At 48.2% G+C, this 22,460-nt stretch overlaps 1 protein-coding gene across 4 annotated transcripts in view; it reads right to left on the bottom strand.

Moving 5' to 3' along the window:
• The window catches only part of LEF1 (lymphoid enhancer binding factor 1), a 69,530-nt gene that overhangs the window by 25,667 nt on the left and 21,403 nt on the right, over positions 1 to 22,460 (bottom strand). For all 4 annotated transcript variants that reach the window (XM_074821439.1, XM_074821440.1, XM_074821436.1 and 1 more), the window contains exon 5: positions 2,409 to 2,541. In XM_074821439.1, the coding sequence (XP_074677540.1) occupies positions 2,409 to 2,541 (133 nt within the window). The remainder of the gene's footprint in view (positions 1 to 2,408; positions 2,542 to 22,460) is intronic.

The raw sequence follows: 22,460 nt of genomic DNA on the forward strand, positions 1-22,460 counted from the left end.
TAAAATAATATAAAATAATATAAAATAATATAAAATAATATAAAATAAAAATGGAAGAAAGAAGGAATAGCTTTTAGCAAGGCGGTGTCTGTGAGTCCATCTCAAAGTGTTCGGGGTGCAGGAGGCAGTGCTGTGGGCAAGCAGCTGTGGACCCCCTTGTTGAAGGATTTTGGTGGGAGGAGGGCACCCTGGCATCAGGGCTGGGGCGCCAGGAAAGTGCCTTGTTCCAGACCCATGGTGGGAGGCGAGGACAGAAACAATGGTCGGAGGCGTTTGGCAGAGGACCTGAGGGAAAAAAAAAATCCTCTTCTTGCAGCAACTGCATGGGCCACTTCACTGGGGCTGCTCCCACATGCCAGCGGCGCCGAAAGGGGGAATATGGAAAGACCACACACATCAAGGAGACTGTCACAGCTGAAACCAGAAGTCTCCAGCCCGTGTTATCCATCCCCATCTTTGCCAGACACTAAGCAAAGGGATCAAGAGCCCATTCGGGAACACCGGAGGGGCATGAGCTCTGTGCCAGAGATGCCCCTGGCCGTCCCCCCCCAGAGTCCCTTGCTAGGCTTGTGCTCGGGGACGGGAACATGAGCAGTGGGAAGCACCGGGGCTGGACAGGGGAGAGGGCAAGAAGAGGCAGGAAGGAGGATGGGCAGCAGAAACAACAAACCAGATGTCGTCCAGTTTGGGTCTGCTGGACAAGAGTACAAAAATACACCAGCAGTAAAGGTAAAGAATTGGGGCGCAGGAAGGCAAAACCATCATGTGGTAAGTGAAAACCTCTTGAGCTCATGAACTGCAGCAGCAGGATGTGCCCCAGCCATTGTAGCCAGCTTGGGCAAGAGGTGGAAATCCTGTTCTCTAACGCATGGCACCCCTGGGACTTCAAGGAACGAGCGTGAATATCCTTCTCCTGGGCACTGATGCAAAGGAAGAAGACAAATGAGGACAGAAGGTCTCCATTTGCTTCTTCCAACTCTGAAAAAGATATTATGCATGTATTTACAGGCCAGACTTTCCAGGCAGAGTGCTTTTTGTGTTCCCCCTCCCTAAAAAAACCCCCAACCAAGTAACCAACAAACAGCAAAAACCACATAGAGCCACAAGGCCATGGTATTTTCTGGATGTAGCCCATGCTATTACCTGCGTAGCAAGGCCAAAATAAAACCTAGGCATTCAGGGAAAGTCAAAACTAAAAAAAAGTCTCTCTCCCTGAATGATGGTGCCTAGAGAGCTCTCCAGATAAATGGGACAACTGTGCATGTAGGATGTGTGCCCAAGTAAAAGAGAGCTTCACCATCTTGTCAATTAGGTGTCATACCATGTGGTGGGACATGTGAATGCAGAAAGAGGCAGGGAGAGGCATCCTCCAGGACCAGTCCTGGCACAAACTGCCTTCACACCGATGCACAGACATCCTGACTACAGTGAACGCCTTTGTAAACCCTCTGCTCCCTCTCCTTCCCTCCTCACCACCAACTCTCCCGCACAGGCTTCTCCTCCTCGGGTGCTTACCCAAACCCCGGCTCAGACCTGTTCTGACGAGGGTCAGTCCTCCCCTTGCACCTCCCCAACAATCATTGTGTGTCCCCCCCCGCAGCTCCTGCATCCCAATGGAAGCAGGCACATCCTCCCCAGGAAACGCCTGGGTTCGCCAGGGCACTGGGCAGCTTTCGGCGCAGGCTGGGCTCAGCACCTCGGAGGTTGTCGGTGCTTCCTCAGGGGCCTACTGACTGACACAGAGCAGGGCTGATGCTCCCCGATGAGGGTCTGGGGGGCTTTTTTTGTTTGTTTTAAGGAGTCCTAGGGGTGCAGAGAAAACTGACACACACAAGTCAGACATCTAAAATGATGCTTTCTGCAGAAGACAGCGGGCTCAAGGCTAAAAAAGGTCAGGTTTGCAAAGCCTGAACTTGGGCAGGCTCAAAACTGTATTTTATAGGCTACATTTCTGTTATGCCAACTGTTGTATGGAAGAATTCAGACAGCCAGAATACAAGGACATAAAATACAATTTTGAGTAAAAGAGAAAAAGAAAAGGTTTCAATAGCACCACTACTGAAGTACTCTTCCCCCATTTTTGGGAAGGTGAGGGATGATTGCTGTTTCCGCATCTGCATGCTTCAAGCCTCGGGCACCACAGGGGATGGTAAGGACTGGCTAATGCTTATTGAGATTTTAAAAGATTTTGACGAGTAAAGCAAGCCCGAATTATCACATTAGAAAGAGCATGAAGATTTAAACAGTCACATTAAATATCAGCATCACAGCAGAATTACTGTCTCTGAAAGCAGGCATGTACACCTGGAACTCTGCCTCTAAAATATTAGAAATAAAGTTCTATCAGCAGCATGGGGGTCACCAGGACTGCTCTGCATCCCCACTGCGCTGGGATGGGATGGGCTCACCTTGTTTGGAGCTGACGTCAGAGGGGATGTGAGATGGGTGCGACCCTGGGGAAAAGTGCTCATCGCTGTAGGTGATAAGAGGGGTGAGGGGGTGAACCGCATGAGAAGGCTGTACCACTGGCACCTTGTTTGACTGCAAGAGAAGAAAAAAATTAAATTGTGTTAGCAAGGCAGGGCTTCTGCATTAAAAAAAAGGCACTTCCAAAATAAATTTTTTACGTATTTGTATTACCGAAGCAGAAGAAATGGATGAACAGACACGACATTGGGGCTGGTGGATGGCAAGCAGGTTTGCTGCCAGAATCAGCACCCTTGAACCACTGGCACCCGAGGGGGCATGTGGGCATTGAGGAAATGCAGGGAAATAGGTGGGGGCTGGAAGCAGGAGCAAAGGTGTTTGGGAGACACAGAGAGGGGGCTGAGGAAGCCATAGCTAGAGAGCCGCAGGGCAGGAGCAGAAGCAGCACCATGCTGGGCAGGCAGGCACCATGAACCAAGGGCTTCGACTGAAGGATGGCAGAGCCAGCAGCAGCACTGAGCAAACCCTTCAGCTACAGGATCAGCATTAAAAAAACAAAAGGTTTAAAGTTGCCACATCTCCAGCTTTAAGAGCAACACCAGTGTCATCAACTTCACTCCTCCTCTCCGTTGCTCTCCTGCACAAATGCGGTATGGTGCCGCTGGGACAAGCCCCTGACATTGCCAGAGGGTATGGCAGGTTTTCTCCCTTGCAGTTTTACAAACTGTGATTGAAATCTCTTGGTCTGTGCAGCAAGCAACTGAAGAAACACCCTTAAAAGCCTGATTTTGTATATAAGTGGTTGGCAGGGGCCTCTCAGAGGGGTCAGTTAGGGAGAAGACCTGCTGACCGCCTGGGAACAGCTGGAGGCCTCTCGCTGCATCCTGCCAAGGAGAAATCAAAGTGCTACAAACACCTGAAAGGGTCCTGAAATGGTGCTATAAGGCAATGTCCGTGCAGGCCAAGATGAACGCTTCCCATCAGTGCTTCACACAGAGGCTCAGGGGAAGAGGCACTCGGCACAACAGAGAGATGCCACCCAAAATCACGCTCTTGGATCAAGGCTGCAAGACAATGGGACTCGTCTGTCCCAACAAAATGCTGCCATATTAACTTTGCTTGAAACACAGGTTGCTCTTCCCGTGGCAGGACAAGCTGTAGCAATGCCAGCATGTAACAGGCACTCCTCATCTGTACCCTGCCACACTACCCTGCCCCTTAGCAAAAATAATTATGGCACAAACTGGTTTTTAATAAAATTTTTTAAAAAAAAGAAAAAAAAAAAAGCTGTCCTTCAGACAGAAACGCTGAAAAACTCAGCAAGAACAGCCTGTCAAATATAAGGAATTAAGAAAAAAAATAAATTTAAGAGCCCAATGAAATTAATTTTCTTTTGAGTTCACTGTTGAAATCCTGGAAAAAAAATAGATGTTAAGACAATACTACAAGTACAAACCCAGGATTTTTCTGGGCTTCTGGAAGCAGAAGGGTTATTAAACGGACAACTCAATTTATTGTTAAGGCCGGTAGGAGTAGAGGAAAGGGAGCAAATGGGAATCAGTGCAGCATTTTCTGCTTGCCTTGTTTCCAGAGCACCACCTTAAGGAACTTGCATTAGCAGGCAGTATCTTCTTAATGTCTGACCTATCCCTCCAGTCATATAGCTCAGAATCTGGTGCCATGAATTTTTGCTAAATTATGCTATCCTTGCTCTCCTCTTAATTTTACGGTTTTCAACACAGATTTGCTTTCCTGTGGGAAAGAGATAAGAACCTGAGGATTTTAATTTAAGCTTCGGCCTTGTCTTATATTTTGCAAGATGGAGAGAGAAAGAAGCGCTGGTAGGTGTTTTAAAGCCAACAAGCATTAGGTCCATTTTTGTGACCAAATAATAAAAGCAATATGAATTCTCAATAATATCTATGAGTTGAGTTGTAAAGGGGATAGCTCAGACTGCTATTCGTCTTCCCTGTCTGTATAAATTCAACAAAAAACAGATGCCAACGAATTTCAGACAATTTACAAATCAGGCCTCAGTCTTTAGCTGCAAGACTTGTGGGCCAGCCCACCATTCAGCAATTACTTTATCAACAATAAACTGTATATTATGAATAAAGATTGAGCAATAGATGTATTTAGGTCACACACACACAGCTGCTAATCAGCATTAATTTCTCAAAATTTAGTAATTAACATTTTGTATTATACTGGATGTAATCGTCATGCACGCCCCTGCTATCAGGGTTACTTGCTTTCAGAAATCACCCATTTGTACTTTGAGCAAGCCAATCCCCGTACCCCCTTGCTCTCCAGCATCCTGCAGATTTTATTTTATTTTCTAATTCTCAATACCTTATCCCCTAAGCCCACAGCAGCAGCTTTCAATGGGCAAAGGGACTGTGAGAAGCCAGGAGAAAAGCAAACGGCTTGTCAGGGGGCTTAAAATTAACATATAAACAGGCTGTATCGCCATTAAGAGCATTCAGGGGCCTGTAGAGCCAGAAACTAGAAAAAGAATAGTAATAAATAATAACAATAATAAAAAGGTCTCTGGCCTGCCTGCCCCACACTGCTCTAGGAGGACCTAGGGAGCTCTGGCAGCTAAACCCTGCTGGGCACCCAGGCGTGCTACCAGACAGCGGCTTGGTGGGCACAGGCTGAGCTTCCCCATTCCCTATGGTCCCACCAAGATGACCACAGTGACCGACAGCAGGAGAAAACACAGGGTGACATGTACGAAATGAAACCAGGATGAGAAAGGCCTGATGACACATTTTCCAAAAGCCCTACGGACTAAATTGGTTCTGCTACGGCACCTGCCCTACAAGTCAACCCAGACGGGTTATCTGGGCCCTCCTCCCAGAGAGAATTCAGGGCAGGAGACCAAGATCTCATGTGCAGACCTGGATGCCCCTGTCACCACCGTCTCAACCCTCCCACCCTTGGGCCGGGGTGAGGGGAGGAGCAGATTGTCTCCATGTGCCCTGGCTGGTCCCATGGATGCACCCTTCACCCTGAGGATATCTGGGCTGGGGACGATGCCGAAGCCCCTTCCACTGCCTACTGCTCACAGTGGGCATTACTGCCCCAAAGGCTTTTCAGGGCTGTGTGACACAGCCAAAATCCCACCTCATGCTGAGGTACAAGACAGTGCTGATTAGACTCCTCTTAGAGCAGCCCAGTGTCTTTGCCCATAGGCTTCCTCCTCCTCCCAAAAACATGCCATCTCTACTACATTTGTCTCCCCAAATCATCCAAAGACGGTGCATACAGCTGCAGAAACACTTGAGTGACTGACAGAGATCTGAACCCAGGGACCGCTGATCTGGGTCAACGTGATTTCCATGCAGGGGAAACTCAGTCCCCCATGCTTTGCTCAGCACCTGCTAACCAAGCCAGCAACCACCACAGCTCTCTCCAGCACACTGGTGACATTTACATCTAATACAAGCACGGTTCATGGAGCACCTTTTCTCCTCAACATAACCTTAAAATCTTCTGCAAAACCCGATCAGTCCACGCGACTTCAATGAGACAATTACATAATTACCCATTGTCCTGCATGAGCTTCTTTAATATTTCAGCACAGAAATTATACTTCATCCAACCACCAAAACTTAGTATTTTGGTATAAGCTGGTACCTATGCAGATTCTAGAAGCACAATAAAGCAGATAAGAATGCAATTCTCATTTCCAAGACAATCTGAAGAAGTTGGACATTTGTTGAAACAGTCCCTAACACAGCTCCAACATGGCCTAAGTGGTGTAGTACCACACCACATCAGTTTAGTCCCCTTAATCAAGCTTCTTCTTGCAACCTGAAAAGTAAAGGAAATTGACGTACAGTCTAGCTCAAGATCTGCAATTTGAAAAAAAAAACCCAACCTGAAAATGAGGACCTGTGGTTTACAAACCTGAAGATCTTCTGTTATGCTTTAAGGCACCTTGTCACACGTGTGTCATAACCTGTCATGAACACTGAAGGTTAATGGCAAAGGTATCACTCATGCCTCTTGGCCTGGGGACACCCACCTGTGCCCCACAAGACCCAGCTCAAAGGGACACTTGCTCTTGAGCAACTAAAGCTTGGTGGCCTCCTCGGAGGCTGCTGGCCCACCAGGGCTCCAGACCCACTGCACAGTCTTGCAGCACAGCCTATGGGAGCATCCTTTGGGAATGGGCATTGCACTCAAGGGACCTTTCCCCAGCCCTCCCCAAGGCACTTCTGTTGCTTGGACATTTGCTCATCAGCTTGGCCTTCACAGTCAGTATCTTTTATTTCTCCTGAGCACGTGCTCAGGCTGAGGTGAGGCAATGCAGGCAGGGGACAGTCCTCTGAAGGGACACCAACAGGGCTAACACGCAAGGCTGGGAGAATATACATGTACTGGAAACAGCAAGAGCCGAATTGTTTGGCCAGTTAGTGATAGGATGAAGCTGCTATTCAGTTTCATGGCTGACCCAAAAACCACTAAAATCCTGAATAAAATGTTGGTGGGCAGAGGGTAAGAGCTCGCAGGGAAGAGGACCCTGACCCAGCAATAGACAGTAGGGTGCCAGCAGGAGCTTTGCCATGCCCCAAACACCAGTTTAAAACTATTGCTGTGTTAAAGTAATGCAGCCACAACCGCCCAAGTCAGTACAAGAGCAAATGTTTCCCTTGCAAACACAGCAGGCACGGTCTGCAAGTGGTAAGGCTTGAACCATACTCAAGCATTTTGGAGAGGGCAAGGAAGGGGTGAAGAAGTTCCCCTGCCGTGGCCTTGGCACAGCTGCTGTCACATAGCTGTGTAACCCCTACAAGTGCTCTGCACTGGCAATGCCATACCTGGATTTGCAGTTACTTGCCATTTTAAACATGCACCTGTCCTCTCATCCAAGGAGTACGCTTAGAGACAGTTTAAATTGATCTCCAGTGAGTTGATGGTGAAACACTGCATCCTGGATTCAGTCTGAATCGAGGAAGTTTTCCCTCATTTTTGAAACGCTTCTGAAGAAAAGCAAGATTACCAGAAAAAAACAAAACCCAAGCCCTCCCCAAACAGCTAGCTAATGCTTCAGCAAAGGCCTGCACCTGTAAGGTATCCTATATGCAACAAGTGTGCAAAAACTATAAAAAGCCTGAGACAGCCATGGCAAAAATGCCTATAGTTCAGCACTGGGCAAGGCGGGTGGCGGGGAGCTCCCGCTGAAGCTGGGGGAACCATTTGTTCCAGCTGCTGCACAGAGAAACGTATTAAATTAGCAACCCTTCAAAGGACCTGCATCTACAAAGGGGGTCGTAGATGGACAAGGGGGTTCGCAAAGAACCATGAGCAAGTGAGCCCGTGCGCACAAGACCCAAGCATCCCTGGATCAACACCCAAAGAGGTGCTGAACTAGTTTTGTTTTGCTTTTCCTCTTTTCTTTAAACACAAAGCTGCTTCTAAAAAGCAAAAAAAGGCCCCAGCCTGTCTACTTTTCCTCTCCTGTCAACAAGTTGTGCGTTGGGTACAGGCACTAGCAGATGGTCTTCTCAATTCAGACTAAAATAAGCCAATCAAAAAAACCCCAAACCAACCAAAACTTAAGGATAGAGAAATGCATGCATTCCGCTTTGTTCCTCAAAGAGAGGGTCATTTTGAAAAAAACATGGCTTCAAGTTTTTGACAGCAAATGTTAAATTCAGGGGGAAAACACAACAGATAGCTCAAAAAAAAAAAAAAAAAAAAAGAAAAATCAAACAACTCCAAATCTTTCTACTATTGCTATAGCAATACCTCAAATTAAAAGTATCAATGACTTGTTGGAGGATTTAAGGATACCTTGACCTGAAGAGACAAGAAAAATCCATCCCTTTTTTAGCCTATTTAAAGTCTAGTTTCTAGAGCCCTGAAATCACCCTTAGGCAGAAAGGTTTTAGCAAACCTAGAAGATGGCAGTTTCAGTTGTCCTCTCAAAATAGCAATAGCATTTTAATGGCTAAACTAACTCTGCATTTATGTCTTTGCTGAACAGCTGTTGCAATAAAAATGCACAACCAAGAATGTAGTTTTGGAGCAACGTCAAAACCAGGCCCATTTAGCACAGGGGGACCAGAGGTGGAGGAAAAGGAGGTAACAGTAAGGTGTTTTGGTCAGAACTAGTTACCATTAGATGAAACAAGCTCATCAACGCCAGCAGTAATTGCAATTACAATTTGCCACCTCCCTGGGAGTTACTGTACAATCCCTTTCCATAGACAACTTTGCAGAGATGCAGCAAGCTCAATATACTCAGAGCTCAGGTTCTCCATCCCCAAACCATTTATTTAGAGCAAAGTTTTATGTCCAAAGCCAACCTCCTAGGCTCTTGACAGCAGATATAATTTTATGCTTAATTTTCAAACCCTTCTCCAATCCTTAGACTGTACAGTTAGGAAAATGACATAGCAGCTCGGGGGGGGGGGGGGGGGGGGGTGGTGGTGGTGGAGTGTGGATTTTAGCCTCACCTGAAGCTAAAAGGAGCAAGGATGGGAAAGTATGCCTGCAGGAACACCCTGCTTACAGGAAACACAGGCTTAGGAATATTGTGATTTATGAAAGCCAAATAAAAAAGGCTCAGTCTTTTTACCCTGCTTCACAACTTGGCAACAAGAAGCCATTTATCTCACTGACCTTTCATGCTTACAAACAGTGGGGGTGACACCCCAGGGACTCACCACTGTAAGGAGGCAAAGTGATACGCTGCATCCACTCTGATGCGAAGCTTTACAGCTTTGCAACTGCTAACACTTACTCAGAACAAATCTAGAATCAAAATCACACATTTCAGGGGGTAAACTGATGGCTTGCCAAGGTCAGGAAAAAATCCTTCCAGTCCCCCTTTTCCTCACGTAATGTACTTCAGCGTTTTGCCAAGTAATTAAGTTGTATTTCGTGCTGGGAGCCAGGGATGGGAAAAACAAGAAGGTTACTTTAAGTCAGTCATTGAAAGCTTCCCCCTCTCCCTAGGACATGGTGCATCAGGCAACTGCAGAGCCACAGCATCCCAGGAGATCCCCAGGAGATGGAGAAAAGAAGCTGCCAGCGCATCAGCAAGCAAAAAGAGTCACCCAGGATCCCTGTAGAGCTTTCAGTGGTTATTCAGGAGCAGAAAAAGTTTGTGCCCCTTTTCCAGCTGCCCAGACCACCTTCCTTTTTGCAAAGCTCAGCAGCAAGCTGCTGTGGCTGCAACGCATGGGAAGGCAGCTTCACAGCCAACAGTGCTGTGCCACAGTGGCTAGAAACACAGACAGCGTACGAGGATAGGCAAGAGGAGTTAGAGCAAACCGCTCTGCCTGAAGCCCAAAGGGTCTGTGCGCAATAAAAACTACAACAGCCAGGGGAGCATTGCAAAGAAAAGAATAAATGCAATTTGATAAATCCTGGGATAAGCATCTATCTAGATGGATTACAATCAGTAACTGGATTCAGGTTAATTGCAAGGTTAGTGAGAAACCACCAGGCTAATGGCTTGTCTACATTCTTGTCTTTTTCCAACTTTTTCCCCCATCCTCTTCAATCTTGGAAATTAATACAACACAACTGTGAAGGATTTTTGCTGAAAAGTTGTAATAAACATTTAAGTTCCCTCAAGACAGCTTTAAAAACATGGGTGTTGAATCTCTGACAGAAACATGCTTTATTTCAAGTGTTCATTAAACACTGCCATTAAGTAAGTGATTAAAGCACACCCAGTATTAAAATAGCTTGATTAGAAATCCCCTGCTATCTCCATTTTCTTCTCTCCCGTGACTTCTTAATTTGTTTGTTCTTGCCTGATCAGGAAGGCTGTCAGGAGACTGGGAGTGCTGGTGAACCACGCGGGGAGCCAGGCAGGTCTTGCAAGGCTCCGATCAGGGGAGGACAAGCCCAGTTCGTTTCACGTACTGCAAATTCACAAATACGCAGATTATACTTTTGCACAGCCCATTAGTTTTAAAAATATGTACTAACAGCTGATAGGGCATTAAATTGCCAGCAAAGCCACATGATTGCAGGGAAAGCTTTTCCTGTTAAAATACTTTGCCGTGTTTTACTTCATTCTCCAAACTCAGCAGCAGATCCTCTCTGATGGCGATTAATTGCCAGTAAACGCTCTGCAATTTGCCAGCCAATGCTCATTTTAAGCTCTGGTTCCTGCATGATGGTCCTTTTAACTTTGCCCATTCTGAACAGTTCATCTTTTTCCTGATGTAAATACCTGCACCAAGAAGCTTGCACCCACCAAGCGGCAACCTGCAGCATTAAATCATACACTCAACCCCAGGGGTCACTAAGCACTCCCAAAATCTCATAAATGGGACCACTGGCACTGGAAATACTCCGGATGGCAACACGTCCCACAGGTCGTGGCTCCCCAGTCTTTACCCTGTGCAGCATCCCTGCTTCTGCCTCACGCATCCTTGTCACACGCAACCCAGTCCTGTCAGCCAAAAAGATGTTTTCCCCCATGGTTTCCTGACCTGCCCACAGCCCTTTCTGTTCTTTACTGGTCAAGGGGAACACAGGCACCGCAATGTTTTAACAAGGTCGAGCTCGAGCCTCTGAGTCGCAGGGGCCTGGCTTACTAATTGCTTTGACAATAAGGACCATTGCCCTGAACCAGCAGAGGAAGCCTACGGGACATCAGAGGAACTGGTGCCCACAGCCTGGCTGCTTGCCGGGCCAGGATCAGCAGGGGCATTATGTGCCAGGAAGCCCCAGGGGTTTTGAGTGGGGGGAAAGATGCTGGAGTCCATCCTGGCGTCACTTCTTGTGCCATCTTCAGCCCTTTCCAGGGGACAAAGCTGCTCTGGTTTCTGTCACCAGAACCGTCTGCTGAGTTAGGACAAAGACACAAGCTTGTTTTGCTTGCCTTGAGGTTATCAGGATTCCTGCTCACAACAACTTTGATATCTTCTCCAGTGTACTCAGACCCGTGAGCTAATGTGCCTCTCCTGGGCAAAGGGATGCACTTCGGTCCAATATTCAAAACGGGGACTCCTCTGCACCCTCGAGCACCCACTTAAATCAAGCATGAAAACCACTCAGACAAGTGAAAGACCATCTACTACATAAGCATACAAGTTTTATGTGAGAGCAGACGGTCCGACAACAGCCTCTGAAGCCCGGCGTTCCTGTTCTGGCAGACAACGTGCGTCACAGGATGGGACGACTTTTCCTCGTTGGCCTCCTCACGTCCCACAGGATACGGACCCAGGCTCCTGGGGGGAACCGAGAAAAAAAACCCGTCCTGCACCCTGGTGACAGGAAGATGCCTTTTGGCATTTGCACACACAGTGGATCAAAAGTGTTTGAAATAGGACCTCTCTTAAATGTATTTACATTAAGTCTATGTTACAGCCTATTCAACACCACACGCCATAACAAAGACCATCAGAGACCCAGAAGACTGAGAATTGGGTCAACTTCTCTTTGACCAGCAATTTTTAAGATGCACTGAACAGAAATGTTCTTGATTAAGAAAATGCGAGAGCATGAAATGCATCCAGAAGACATCTTAGCTCTGTCACATAGAAGGTAAGGACAGGGGCTCAGATGCCTGTGCAAGCAAAACTTCTGTTCACCATGCCCACATCTGCACCTTAGAGGTCGACCAGGCAGCAACTGCTTACTTCTAGCAAAACAGAGATGAATCTGTGCTGACCACGCTACCCAGCATGACCGATGTTTTTGGAATTGTTCTTGCCTCGTCTGCCTTCAAAAAAACAGGGACAGGGGGGCAAAGATAGAAATGGATGTAGAGGAGTGACGAATTTGACAACATCGATGACTCCTTGTCTGGTCCTTGTTCCTTGCAAGCCTCACTCCCCACCATGCCATTGCTGCCGAAAGGCTCCCGTGGGGAAACCACCACTGAGGCTGACCCCCACCAGTCCTGAAGTGGCAGGAAGGGCTGACCATGCTTTGCCAGGAGGCAAGGAGCCCCCACTGCTAGGATTTTAAGGACTTCAGGGCGTTTCCCAGCAGAAGTGAAGCAGACCTGTGTCCAGCTTGAAGCCCAGTGCTGACAGCCAGGGCTGTGTGAGCAGTGTTAAGGGTAGTGCGGGCAGACAGGGCCGGGTGGGATCGACGCAGGGGTTGCCTGGCGTATGACAGGGTATGAAGGAAGCACCAGAGGGGCCACTTTCTCCAAATTCAAGGGTCCCAGGAACCGCTGACCCTGCATACGCACTGGAAAAAGTTTTCAAGTAACTTCTGTGAGTCCAGCTAAACCGTATTAACAGATTTATCCAATAACATGCAAATTCAGGTTTTAATGAAAAGTCTTAAGTCCCAGCTCTAAGTGATTTGGACTTTTCTGCTAATGGCATCTGCTAATGACCAAAGATTTAATGCATCAAGTCTTAGCATACATCAGTGCAAACAATATAACCATTTAGTGGAGGTAAAAAGTCATCTCATTAGACATCCATCATTGGATGTGGGCAAGATGGTCCAAAGGCTTAAAATAAAATATTCATTTTTAAACTAAAAAAAAAAAAAAAAAAAGCCCTAAAAATGAACAAATGATTAGGCCAAAAGTAGCAGTCTGCTAAAGCTTCCCTAGGATTGAAAATGCAAACTGCAACGTTTATCTGGAGGTAAAACGCATTTGCAAGTACTTAATTTCTGCACCACTGTTCCACAGAAGGCAAAACCAATTTTAACAGGAATTAAAGCAATAGGGCCCTCCAGAAACAGGATGTCTCTTAGACAGGTTATTTGAACCATCGGTAGAAGGTCACAACAGGAATTATTTCTCTACCACATTGTGCAAGATGATTTCAGTACAAACAAAAGTGTTGAAAAGCTACTAACTTAATTTTATAGATCAGTCCCATGAGGGTTCGTCACGTCATTGAGACACAAAAACATGCCCTAAAATTACATTTACGTGTAGCTAAAAATATAAAAAACACAGCACACAGCTAAGGACAAGCAAGAATGACTCGAGCAAGGAATGGGCTCAAAGGAGCAAGGCTGCAAACACTTTTTGGCCCAAGCCATCGATGCCAACTGTTTCATTTGGACTCCTGGCGTAAACAGGACCAATAAACCTACCGCAAAAAACTGCTGGACACTGAGCTACCGACACATAACCTAAATGCTAAACCTAAATGTATTTTTACTGAGCATCTCAGAAGATACAAAATGGCATCTCAGAAGATACAGAAAAAGGAACTGACACCTCCCATCCATGGGCTGCCGGTGGGAGATGACTCAGGTGAGGGGAGTACTGTAGTTGTAATGGGCCTGTGCAAGCTGCCAGCCTGTTTGTAGGAGAAGTGGAAAAAGAGAGAAAAGAGAAAAGGGGTACCCAGAAAAGAGGGAGCACCCCACTTTCACGCCTGCTGTCTCCCAGGGCAGCCTAGGTAAGATTTTTTTTCCCCTCCCCAAAGAGCTGGCACAGCAACCTCACAGCAAGCCTTGCCTCCAGCTTCAGAGACAAGCCAACAAAAAAGCCCTGGAGAGATGTTCCTACATCAGTTTTGGGGCTAGATCAGCCTCTGACAGGCACCCTGAAATGCACCTTTGTGACCCAGGGAGTCCTCAAGACCCAAAATGCATCTTTCCCAGTGTCGGTGGCATTGGCTCTTCTCCGGCTTTGCTCTAACACTGTTCACCATCCATCCTCGCCCCTGCCAGGAAGCTGCCTGGACTCCCCTGGCTCATTTTACTGCACAGCACCCTTGGGGTCCCCAAAACCAGGCAATTCCTTCAGTTTTCAGGCCTTACCCATGCAGGCGCATGGCTGTCCTGGGCACTGACCTGAAGGCTCGCCAGTGCCTAGGGTGGCACCAGCTTGGGCAGCCTGTGAGATAGGGGAAGATGGGGAGAAACATGGGGCTCACCTGCTCCCCCTTCCTACCCCACTCAATTTGGTCTGTTACTACTAAGTTTCTTCCTCCAGTTGGCCACAGGGCTTTAAAAAAGGTTGCTGGTATGCACAACACACGTGATGCCTTTTAAATCCTGCGTAGGATATTTCTGCCGCCTGCTAGACTTGATTTTTTCTTTTTTGTTAATTCAAAAGCTGCCCTTTAAAATTTAAAAATTACTCTTAAAAGAAAAAAAACAACACCCTGCCCACAACCCAAGTTCTGTGCAGAAGGCACCTACATCCTCATAAAAACCCTGGGCTGTGCTTTATAACATGGGTAGGAGTCTAAACATCGTAAAAAAGAGCCTAAATTGCCAGATTGCCCAAGCCTCCAGTAAATCACCCTTCCAGATGGGCTTACGGCTGCACACAGAGCCCCGCTAGTAGCAACAGGTCACCCCGCAATTATATTTCAATCCTACTAAACTCAACAAACATTACGAGAGTTATGCTCGATTTCATTAAAGAGGCACTTCCGAAGTTTACCATTGCCCCGTCATTACCAACAGTTTGATTTTTCATGCAATTAGTGCTCCCCTGTGCAATTAACTCCCTCCTGAAGCGTGGCGGAGAAAGAGATGGACAATTTCTTATCATAACCGCATCCCTCCTCAGTGCTTTTCATTGCAATAAAGGCCACACTTGGGAGAAATACAACTGTGTTAGGCTCTGCAAAACGCCGCTAAACAATTTATCAGGCAAAAAATTAGCTCATGCCAGGAGAGCCTGGGGAAGCATTCAGCCCCCCTCCCCCCTCCACAGCCAAAAGGGCAGATGGTCGAGAGTGCCCAAATGCAACGCTAACCCTATCTTTTTTGGGGTAGACGCATGAGGTATCTACACGAGACCTGCCTGTTGCATGCACGCTGCCACGGGGCAGCAAACCCCAAAACTGCTGCAGTGCCCAGCATGGGTTGGCACTGGGGTTGGGCAAACTCTGCCAGCGACATTCCCACCCAGCAACCCCTCCAGTTGTAACCACCAGCCAGGAACATGGTCAAGGTCTGCAACCACGTACTGGAGAAAATTTTGTATTTATCACTTTTTTCCCCACTCCTTCCTGCTCTCTTTCTTTCCTTTGCTCCCAGCAGAACCAGCAGACTCCTTCCCCATTCCCAGCATGGTATTTTGGAGGTCAGGACCAGACCCTCACCCCTCCCCTGCAGAGGGAGCATGTTTTTTAGCTCGATGCTCTGGGATCTGAACATCATCGAAGGTTGGGTGGCAGAGGTAGGTGCTCCTGCTGCAGGCCCCACTGATGCCACACACAGACACATTTTCGGTTTGCACAAGAGGCCACATGTCCACATCCAGTTGCACAGTTTGCCACATTTATATACAGATAAGGTAAATATTTACTGCTCCTTTATTCAAGGGGCATCTATTTCAGACCTCTAAACAAGGAGTCAAGTGCTCTGTTCAAAAAAAAAAACCAACTTAATTTTCCCCTTTCATGGCAGTAAGTGTCCCTGATGTGTAACAATCGCGTGTTACTGAAGAGAAAGCATGTCTAGGTCTCTCTTATTCCTATCCTATACCTAGGATAAGGATACCTTAACCTCATTTAAAAATAAATATTACCCCAATTTCAGGCTGTTAATATGCTTCCACCATCTCACAGGTGCTGGGTCACAGCCAAGACGCTATCACACTCTGAAACGCAGGCAGAAGAAGTCCCCCCTGCCTTTCATGTAGTTTCAGGGTCCGTGCCTGAAGACAAAGCTAACAAAAACAGCACGCCAACCAGCCGGGCTCAGGACAGTCAGTCCCCAGCCACAGCCAGGACTGTGAGCCACGGAGTGAACCCCCATCACCCCAGCTTGAGGGGTGCTGCCCCTCACACCACTGAACTAGCACAGATGCAAAAATATGACATCTAATGTGCAGAAGCGGGGAAGAGATTTGCTCATCTCGAACATCTCTTCCTCTGCTCGCCCTCCCCAAACCTCCCTGCCCACAAGCTGCTTGCCGGGGATAACCAGCTCAAAACAAGTAATTAAATGCCAGACTATCAAAACAGTGAGAAAACAACATCCTCTTGGTGGAAGATACTGTGGATAATATATACCCAATATTTAGAACTCACCGTTTGTGTCACTTGCACAAAACTAGGAGCTGAGAACATGAGGAAAGCAGCTCCTTCGGTGTAGCACAGAGCACAGCTTTTCTCATCATCAAGCTCTCTCACACTAAGTCAGAGGAAGGAAATGCTGCCTCCCCCACAATTTTTTTTTTTTTAAAAAAAAAACACCTTTCCTCTTCAGAAAACCCAGGCCAGGTGTTACATGCTCTCGACATCAAGCTAAGGCCAGGCTGGCTAATCTGTAGGTTCACTCGTTAACGAGATAAAGGATTTCAGCGCGGTGCCGCAGCCTGGGCTGTGGGAGCTGTGGGTTGGAGGAGGGCTGCCGGCAGCCGAGTGTCACTCCTGGAGGAATGCCTGACCTTTCCTGGGGCTTTGATCATGCTGGCTCGCAGCGTGAGATAACCAGCCCTTTGCAGAATCCGGAGGTAATAAAAAAAGCAGCTTTGAGGCCTCGTGTTTTTGCAGGGAAATACTTACCTGTGTTCCCAGCACACTGCCCAGTCCCACACCCCCCCCCAGATATCAGCCACTTTAAAGCCAAACCCATTGCTGTCAACTAGGGGAATCAGGTAAAACATTCAAGTGAGAGTTTTTAGCTCTTGTTTAATTTCTCTTAATGGAAGAGGGTACTTGTGTACTGCTCCTACAGAAGATGCATGTACAGAGACTCAAAGAGAAGAGCAACAGAAGTAAGGTCTCCAATTAGTATGTGATTAAGCTGTAAGTGGGATAATAGGAGGAGAAATTTTGTTTCTTACACAAACAAGATAGCAAAAGAGATAGATAAAAAGCACAGAAGGGGAATAAAGCTGTATCCCCAGCTCTCCTCTGAACACTGAACCCGTACAGAAAGCAGATTTGCCGAGGGTGTTTTTGTTTGCAGTTATTTTAAAGGGGGGGGGTGGGGGTGGGGGGTGTCTTTCTCAGGACACTTCATGATGGGCAATTTAAACAAGCCAGTGTAGTACCAGGTTAGTAAAGCGTGAAACACCTGGAGCCCTGGGTTGAATGTGCTGAATCTGTAAGTGATAATTAGATCAGTCTTGAATACTTCCTTTAATGAGTCTACACAAGCACTGTGTCCAAGCAGCCTGCTTTTGGTTGCCAACCTAGAGAAGTTCGCAAGATCTTCTCAGGCTGGGGTTGTTTTTTTTGCTTTGTTTCATCTGGGCCACTGCAGTACAGTCTCTAAAGCTGGAGCTAGAATTCTTCGGTGCTCTCTCTGCAGGTTGTACAGAAGGTGCAGGGCTCGCTCTGCAGCACTCCTCAGCTGCAAGCAGGCTGATGCCAAACCGAGCAGACCTGGATAAGTTACCCCTCTGGGGGGAAAAAAAGTTGTGCTCAGCTATGCTGTCTTCCTCACGGGGTTAGCTATGTAGATTTCAGATGCAAATTTTACTTTAGGGCAGGCTTTATGGTATTAAGAGTCTCTTTTTCAGCCTTCTGAAATTTCATATGTATACATGCTAGAGCTCTCTCATCTCTGTTAATTGGGTTTTGTGGAATTTCGAGGCCTGGGGGCCAAGGGGGGAGGGCTCCTGATTAAAGCACGCCATGCAGAAGTGGATGCAAAAGTGTTGCACCGTAACAGGAGGAAAACTGAATTCCTCCAAGCTACCCGCCTTCATGCATGCACCCCGCCTGTCGCTTTGGAGGAACCCCATCTTTTGCCCCGGCCTTCCCGAAGGTGTGAGGATGTCTCCTGCCCCCTCCGATAGGCATCGCAGGGAGGATGCTCATCCCTGCTTCGCCGGTTGTGCAAACTGATTTTAGAGATTTCGAGGATGGTCCGCAGCTACGTTTGCTTAATGCATGGTGCAGGGCTGTCTCCCCACAGCCCTAAACCCAAAGTGGTGGTGATGGGGGGCAGGGGGAACCCACATGCTGACCTACACACTTCAGGACCATTAAGGAGGAATAAAAGGATGTTTGATCTCCCTTTATCCCATTTCATAACCCAGCATGTACATGTATGTCAGAACTTGTTAGGCTGTGATGCCTGAATTGATGAGATGACGTGTGTATGTGTGTGTGTCCCCTTCCGTGTGTGTTCATCCATTCCCACAGTGAGGGCACAGAAAATACCCATTCCTGCATTTGGTTGAACTGTATCTCTCCACGTACGAGGATCCAGTCCAGGAGCTTGCTCGCTGGAGCTAAATACAGATATTCACACACCCATTATAAATGCAGTCTAGTTTCATTTTTAACCCACAGGAGGGTGTGGAGGGAGAAGACATCAAAGCATGGACACAGGCTACCCTGGCATTCTGGGTGTGCAATTTTATCTTCCCCTCATTTCCCTCCTCTCCAAACCAGCTGCTACAACTATCATGATGCTTGCCCTCCGGCCAGTATGCTGGAAAACTGGCTTCCAAGGCAGTCATTAATCTCTCCCCATTACCCAGCTGGCACAGGATTTTGCTTAGATCGGAGGAGAGTCAGCTCCATGCCCTCCAAAACATCAGTGGCAGCTCCCACAGCCACATGTGCCAGGCATCTGCCGGCCCCATTGCCTACACTGGGCACGGCCTGATGCTGCTCACACCGTGCAAGGGATGAAGAGGGTAAAACTCAGGCGCTGAAGAGTACTGAAAGAGGATCTTTAATATGAATTAAATAAAACCCTCCTGTCAGCAATGACGGTGAAAAGAAGTGCTATGCATCTTCGGGGGAAGGTGGCTCAGATCAGAGCTAAGTTTAGAGGCTGACTTCTTGCATAGCAATAGCAGCAGAGAGTAGCCCCTACATATGCAAGTTATGCAAGTGAAATGAAGATGCACGTAAACCTTCAGAAAGAAAACGCAGCTCGGCAATGTTACGCTTTTCGTTCAGCCATCAGGTTTCAACCCATCTGAGGTAACAGGGCTGGAAATACACAGATAGGTAGGCAGTATGCTGAGCACAAGCAAGGGCTGCTCCAGTAAAGCCGAACTGAAATGAGAATAAAGCAGGCTTGGAAAGTAATGATGTGCCCCACTGCAAGTTTGTTAGGGAGATAAAAGTAACAAGAAGTAAGTTTTGTGTGATTCCCACCTGAAAAGGAGCCATTTTACCATCCCCACCATATGCTGCACTGTCCCAGCAACTCTATGAGGCAATGTTTGACCATCTACATTGGCACAAAACACCCTTTTCAGAAAATACTTTTTTTGTGTGTTGGTGGGGTGATTCATACCAAACCAGTCATATCCTCTCAGTAATACTGCTCATTTGCTACTTTTAGAGGGGAATAACAGGGCCTGCTCAGAGCCCTGTGTATACATACATAACCCTGCATTTGATCTGTCAGTAGGACCGTAGGTTCCCCCAAGAAGAAGAAACACACAGACAAGTTTTTGATCTTCCTTAAAGTACCGCTTATCTCAGCTTTTGTTTGTTTTCTGTTTTTCGGGTGTGGGGTAGCGTCTGATGTGAATGCCACCCACCGTAAGATATCTAGGCAATGAAACAACCATCATAAACCACCACTGGAACAAAAATAGCAGCACCTTTCTCTCCCCTGCCTCCCCCGGGCACAGGCCACATGCAGGACGGTACTGCCAGCATGTGCAGCTACAAGTATATTTTGCAGATCTCAAACTCAGAGGTGCTAAGCGTGGGTCTCCCGTCATTACCTTGCACACTCATTAGGGAACGGCAGAGTCCTTCCTGATGGCTACCAGAGAGAGCATCCCTTCCCAAACAGCCATGGAGCAGGGCAGGATGGTCCCCCCATAGGCTGTTGGCAGGGGCAAACTCCAGCTTGCCCCAAGGAAAGCTGCTGTCTGTGGTACAACCAGGTGAGTGAACATCTACAGCAACAGCTCAAAACAGTTTGGTTCTATGCCACAAGGCTAAACCATGGCACACTGAGCCTTCCCCTGCTGTCCGAGTCTTCATCTTCTCACTGGGAGTGCCAGTCTGCAGCTAGATACACGACAGGGTGTAACACCAATGGTACCAAATCCTAACTTGAATGGGGGAAGTGGTTTGAAAGGGATTTACTTCACATTGGAGGTTAAACCAACCTTTGCCCACACTTATGGCTTAGTCCCTCTTAACTCTGGAACATGCCGGCCAACTGCAGCCACACCTGAGCAGGGGGGAGAGATCTCCAAGCAGCTACGCTACTATCACCTTTCAGAGGGGAGAGAAAGGACAAAAAAGCCCAGCAGCCAGGCAGAGGAAGGAGCTCTTAATTAGCAGGAGGCAGCAATCAGTTGTTATGCTGCCTGTTTTGCAGCAGCCAGCCAGGCAAGCGCGTGGCACATGGGGCCACCGGCGAGTGCCACGTGAGCTCTCCATCCCCAGCACATCCTTCCTTGCTGGGAAAGGACACAAGTCCCTGGGAAACCCAGCTGCGGGGTCTGCTGCCGAAATCCTGCAGGGCTCCTGCTGAAAAGCACACTTAAAATGCACACTAAAAATAGAGCCCGAACTGATGCTATATTTAGTGGGACGGTGCACGCTTTCGGAAGGGCCGTTGTCCCCTCCAGCAGCAGGGGCAAGGCAGCCAGGCATGCCCTCAGGTCAGTCCCGAATGCCAGCCCTGCTGCAGCAGCACGTGCCAGCACCCAGCACGAGCGTGCCTCGAGAGAGCCGCATTTTCCTATGGAAAGGCGAAGGCAGGCTGCAGGAGACTGTTTACAAGTCCACTGGGTAGCGTTCCCTGCTCCAGAGCAGCCAAGTGGGAGGCGGGAGCCTGGTCCTCCCCAGGAGCTGCCGCCACTGGCCTGTCTCCATAAGGGTATGCTTCCTTCCCTGTGCCCGAGTTTTTTCACCTGTATAAGTGAGATAATGAGCATTGCGTTCTTCATAAAGCACTTACGGACATGTTGCTTCATCCAGGCGCTCGGGAGAGCCAGGCATGGCTGTAGGAGGCAATATTTAATAAGGGCCACTGAAAATTTGCCAGCTAGTGAAAACACAAAACCTCCCGCTTAGGTTGTCAAGCCAAGCATCTGTCAAAACCCTTGACTGTCTCCCAAGTAAAGAGCAAAACACACATGCACTGGCCAAACTGCTTAGACTACAAGAGCAGATCCAGAGCCTACGCGACACAGGCTCTGCACCGGCAAGCCCAAAGGGGCAAGTCTGCATTTTCCGCATTTCATGATGGGTTTCCTCTCCCCCCAGAGTAAAGCTAAGGGGATGCACAGCATGAGGAGAGGATGCCATGCAGTCCCTGCGGATGCTGCATGGGACGAAGTAACACCTTCCCCCATTGACTTGCAGAGCCCTGTGGGGTGGTGAGGCAAGGCGGGGGGCGTCCCACCTCCGGCGCCCAGGAGGAGCCACTGAAAGCCGAGCTTCTAATTAAGATCATGGTTTCGGTTAATTGAGTCCAATTCACCTGTGACATGAAGAGCCCCAATCCCATCAACAATAATGGAACTGCATCGGCTTACACCAGTAATGACTTCAAATCAGCGGCATAATAAAGCTAATTCAATACTTCTCCAGGTCCAGCTGATGAGGCTGCCACGGGAGAGCAAGAGACAGCCTTCCTCCTGCCACACCGACACCTCCTCTGGAAGAGAGGGTGACGCAAACGGTCGAGGGGGTCGGGTTGGTTAGAAAGGCAGGAAACGTAAAAGTAAGTTTCCAAGAACGAGACTAAGGTTTACTTTTAACACTGAATTACTCTTGCAGGCAACGCCGTGCAAGTGCTGATGACGAAGCAGTGCTCGCCATGACTACCTGCCAGAACAAGGAAAAGCAAAACCCTGCAAGGCAGCTGCAGGTTTCCAACCCGCCGTGTGCTGCTAAGACACCCCACCGAAATGGACCCACCGATCTGGGGCACTGGAGGCGGGAGCCGTGCCATACGTGTGTAGGTAGCACCCACTGGGGCGCGGGAAGGGGCCCGCGGGAGACAGCCACGCTGGTGGCCCTGGGGAGGAAAGCGGAACGACATGAAAGTTGCCCCGACGTAGGCAGACATGCAAATCAGCAGCTGCGCGGCCGCACCGGCAACCTCCTAATTGCTGTGATGGCAACCTCCTAATTGCGACGACGCCTGCCGCTCTCTCGGGGCAGGGGCCAGGGCAGGGAGCCAGGAGGAGCGGGAAGGAGCGAAACCCTCCCGCCGGAGCAGGG

Source organism: Strix aluco, chromosome 4 (genome assembly GCF_031877795.1).
Source record: "Strix aluco isolate bStrAlu1 chromosome 4, bStrAlu1.hap1, whole genome shotgun sequence".
Classification (NCBI taxonomy): domain Eukaryota; kingdom Metazoa; phylum Chordata; class Aves; order Strigiformes; family Strigidae; genus Strix; species Strix aluco.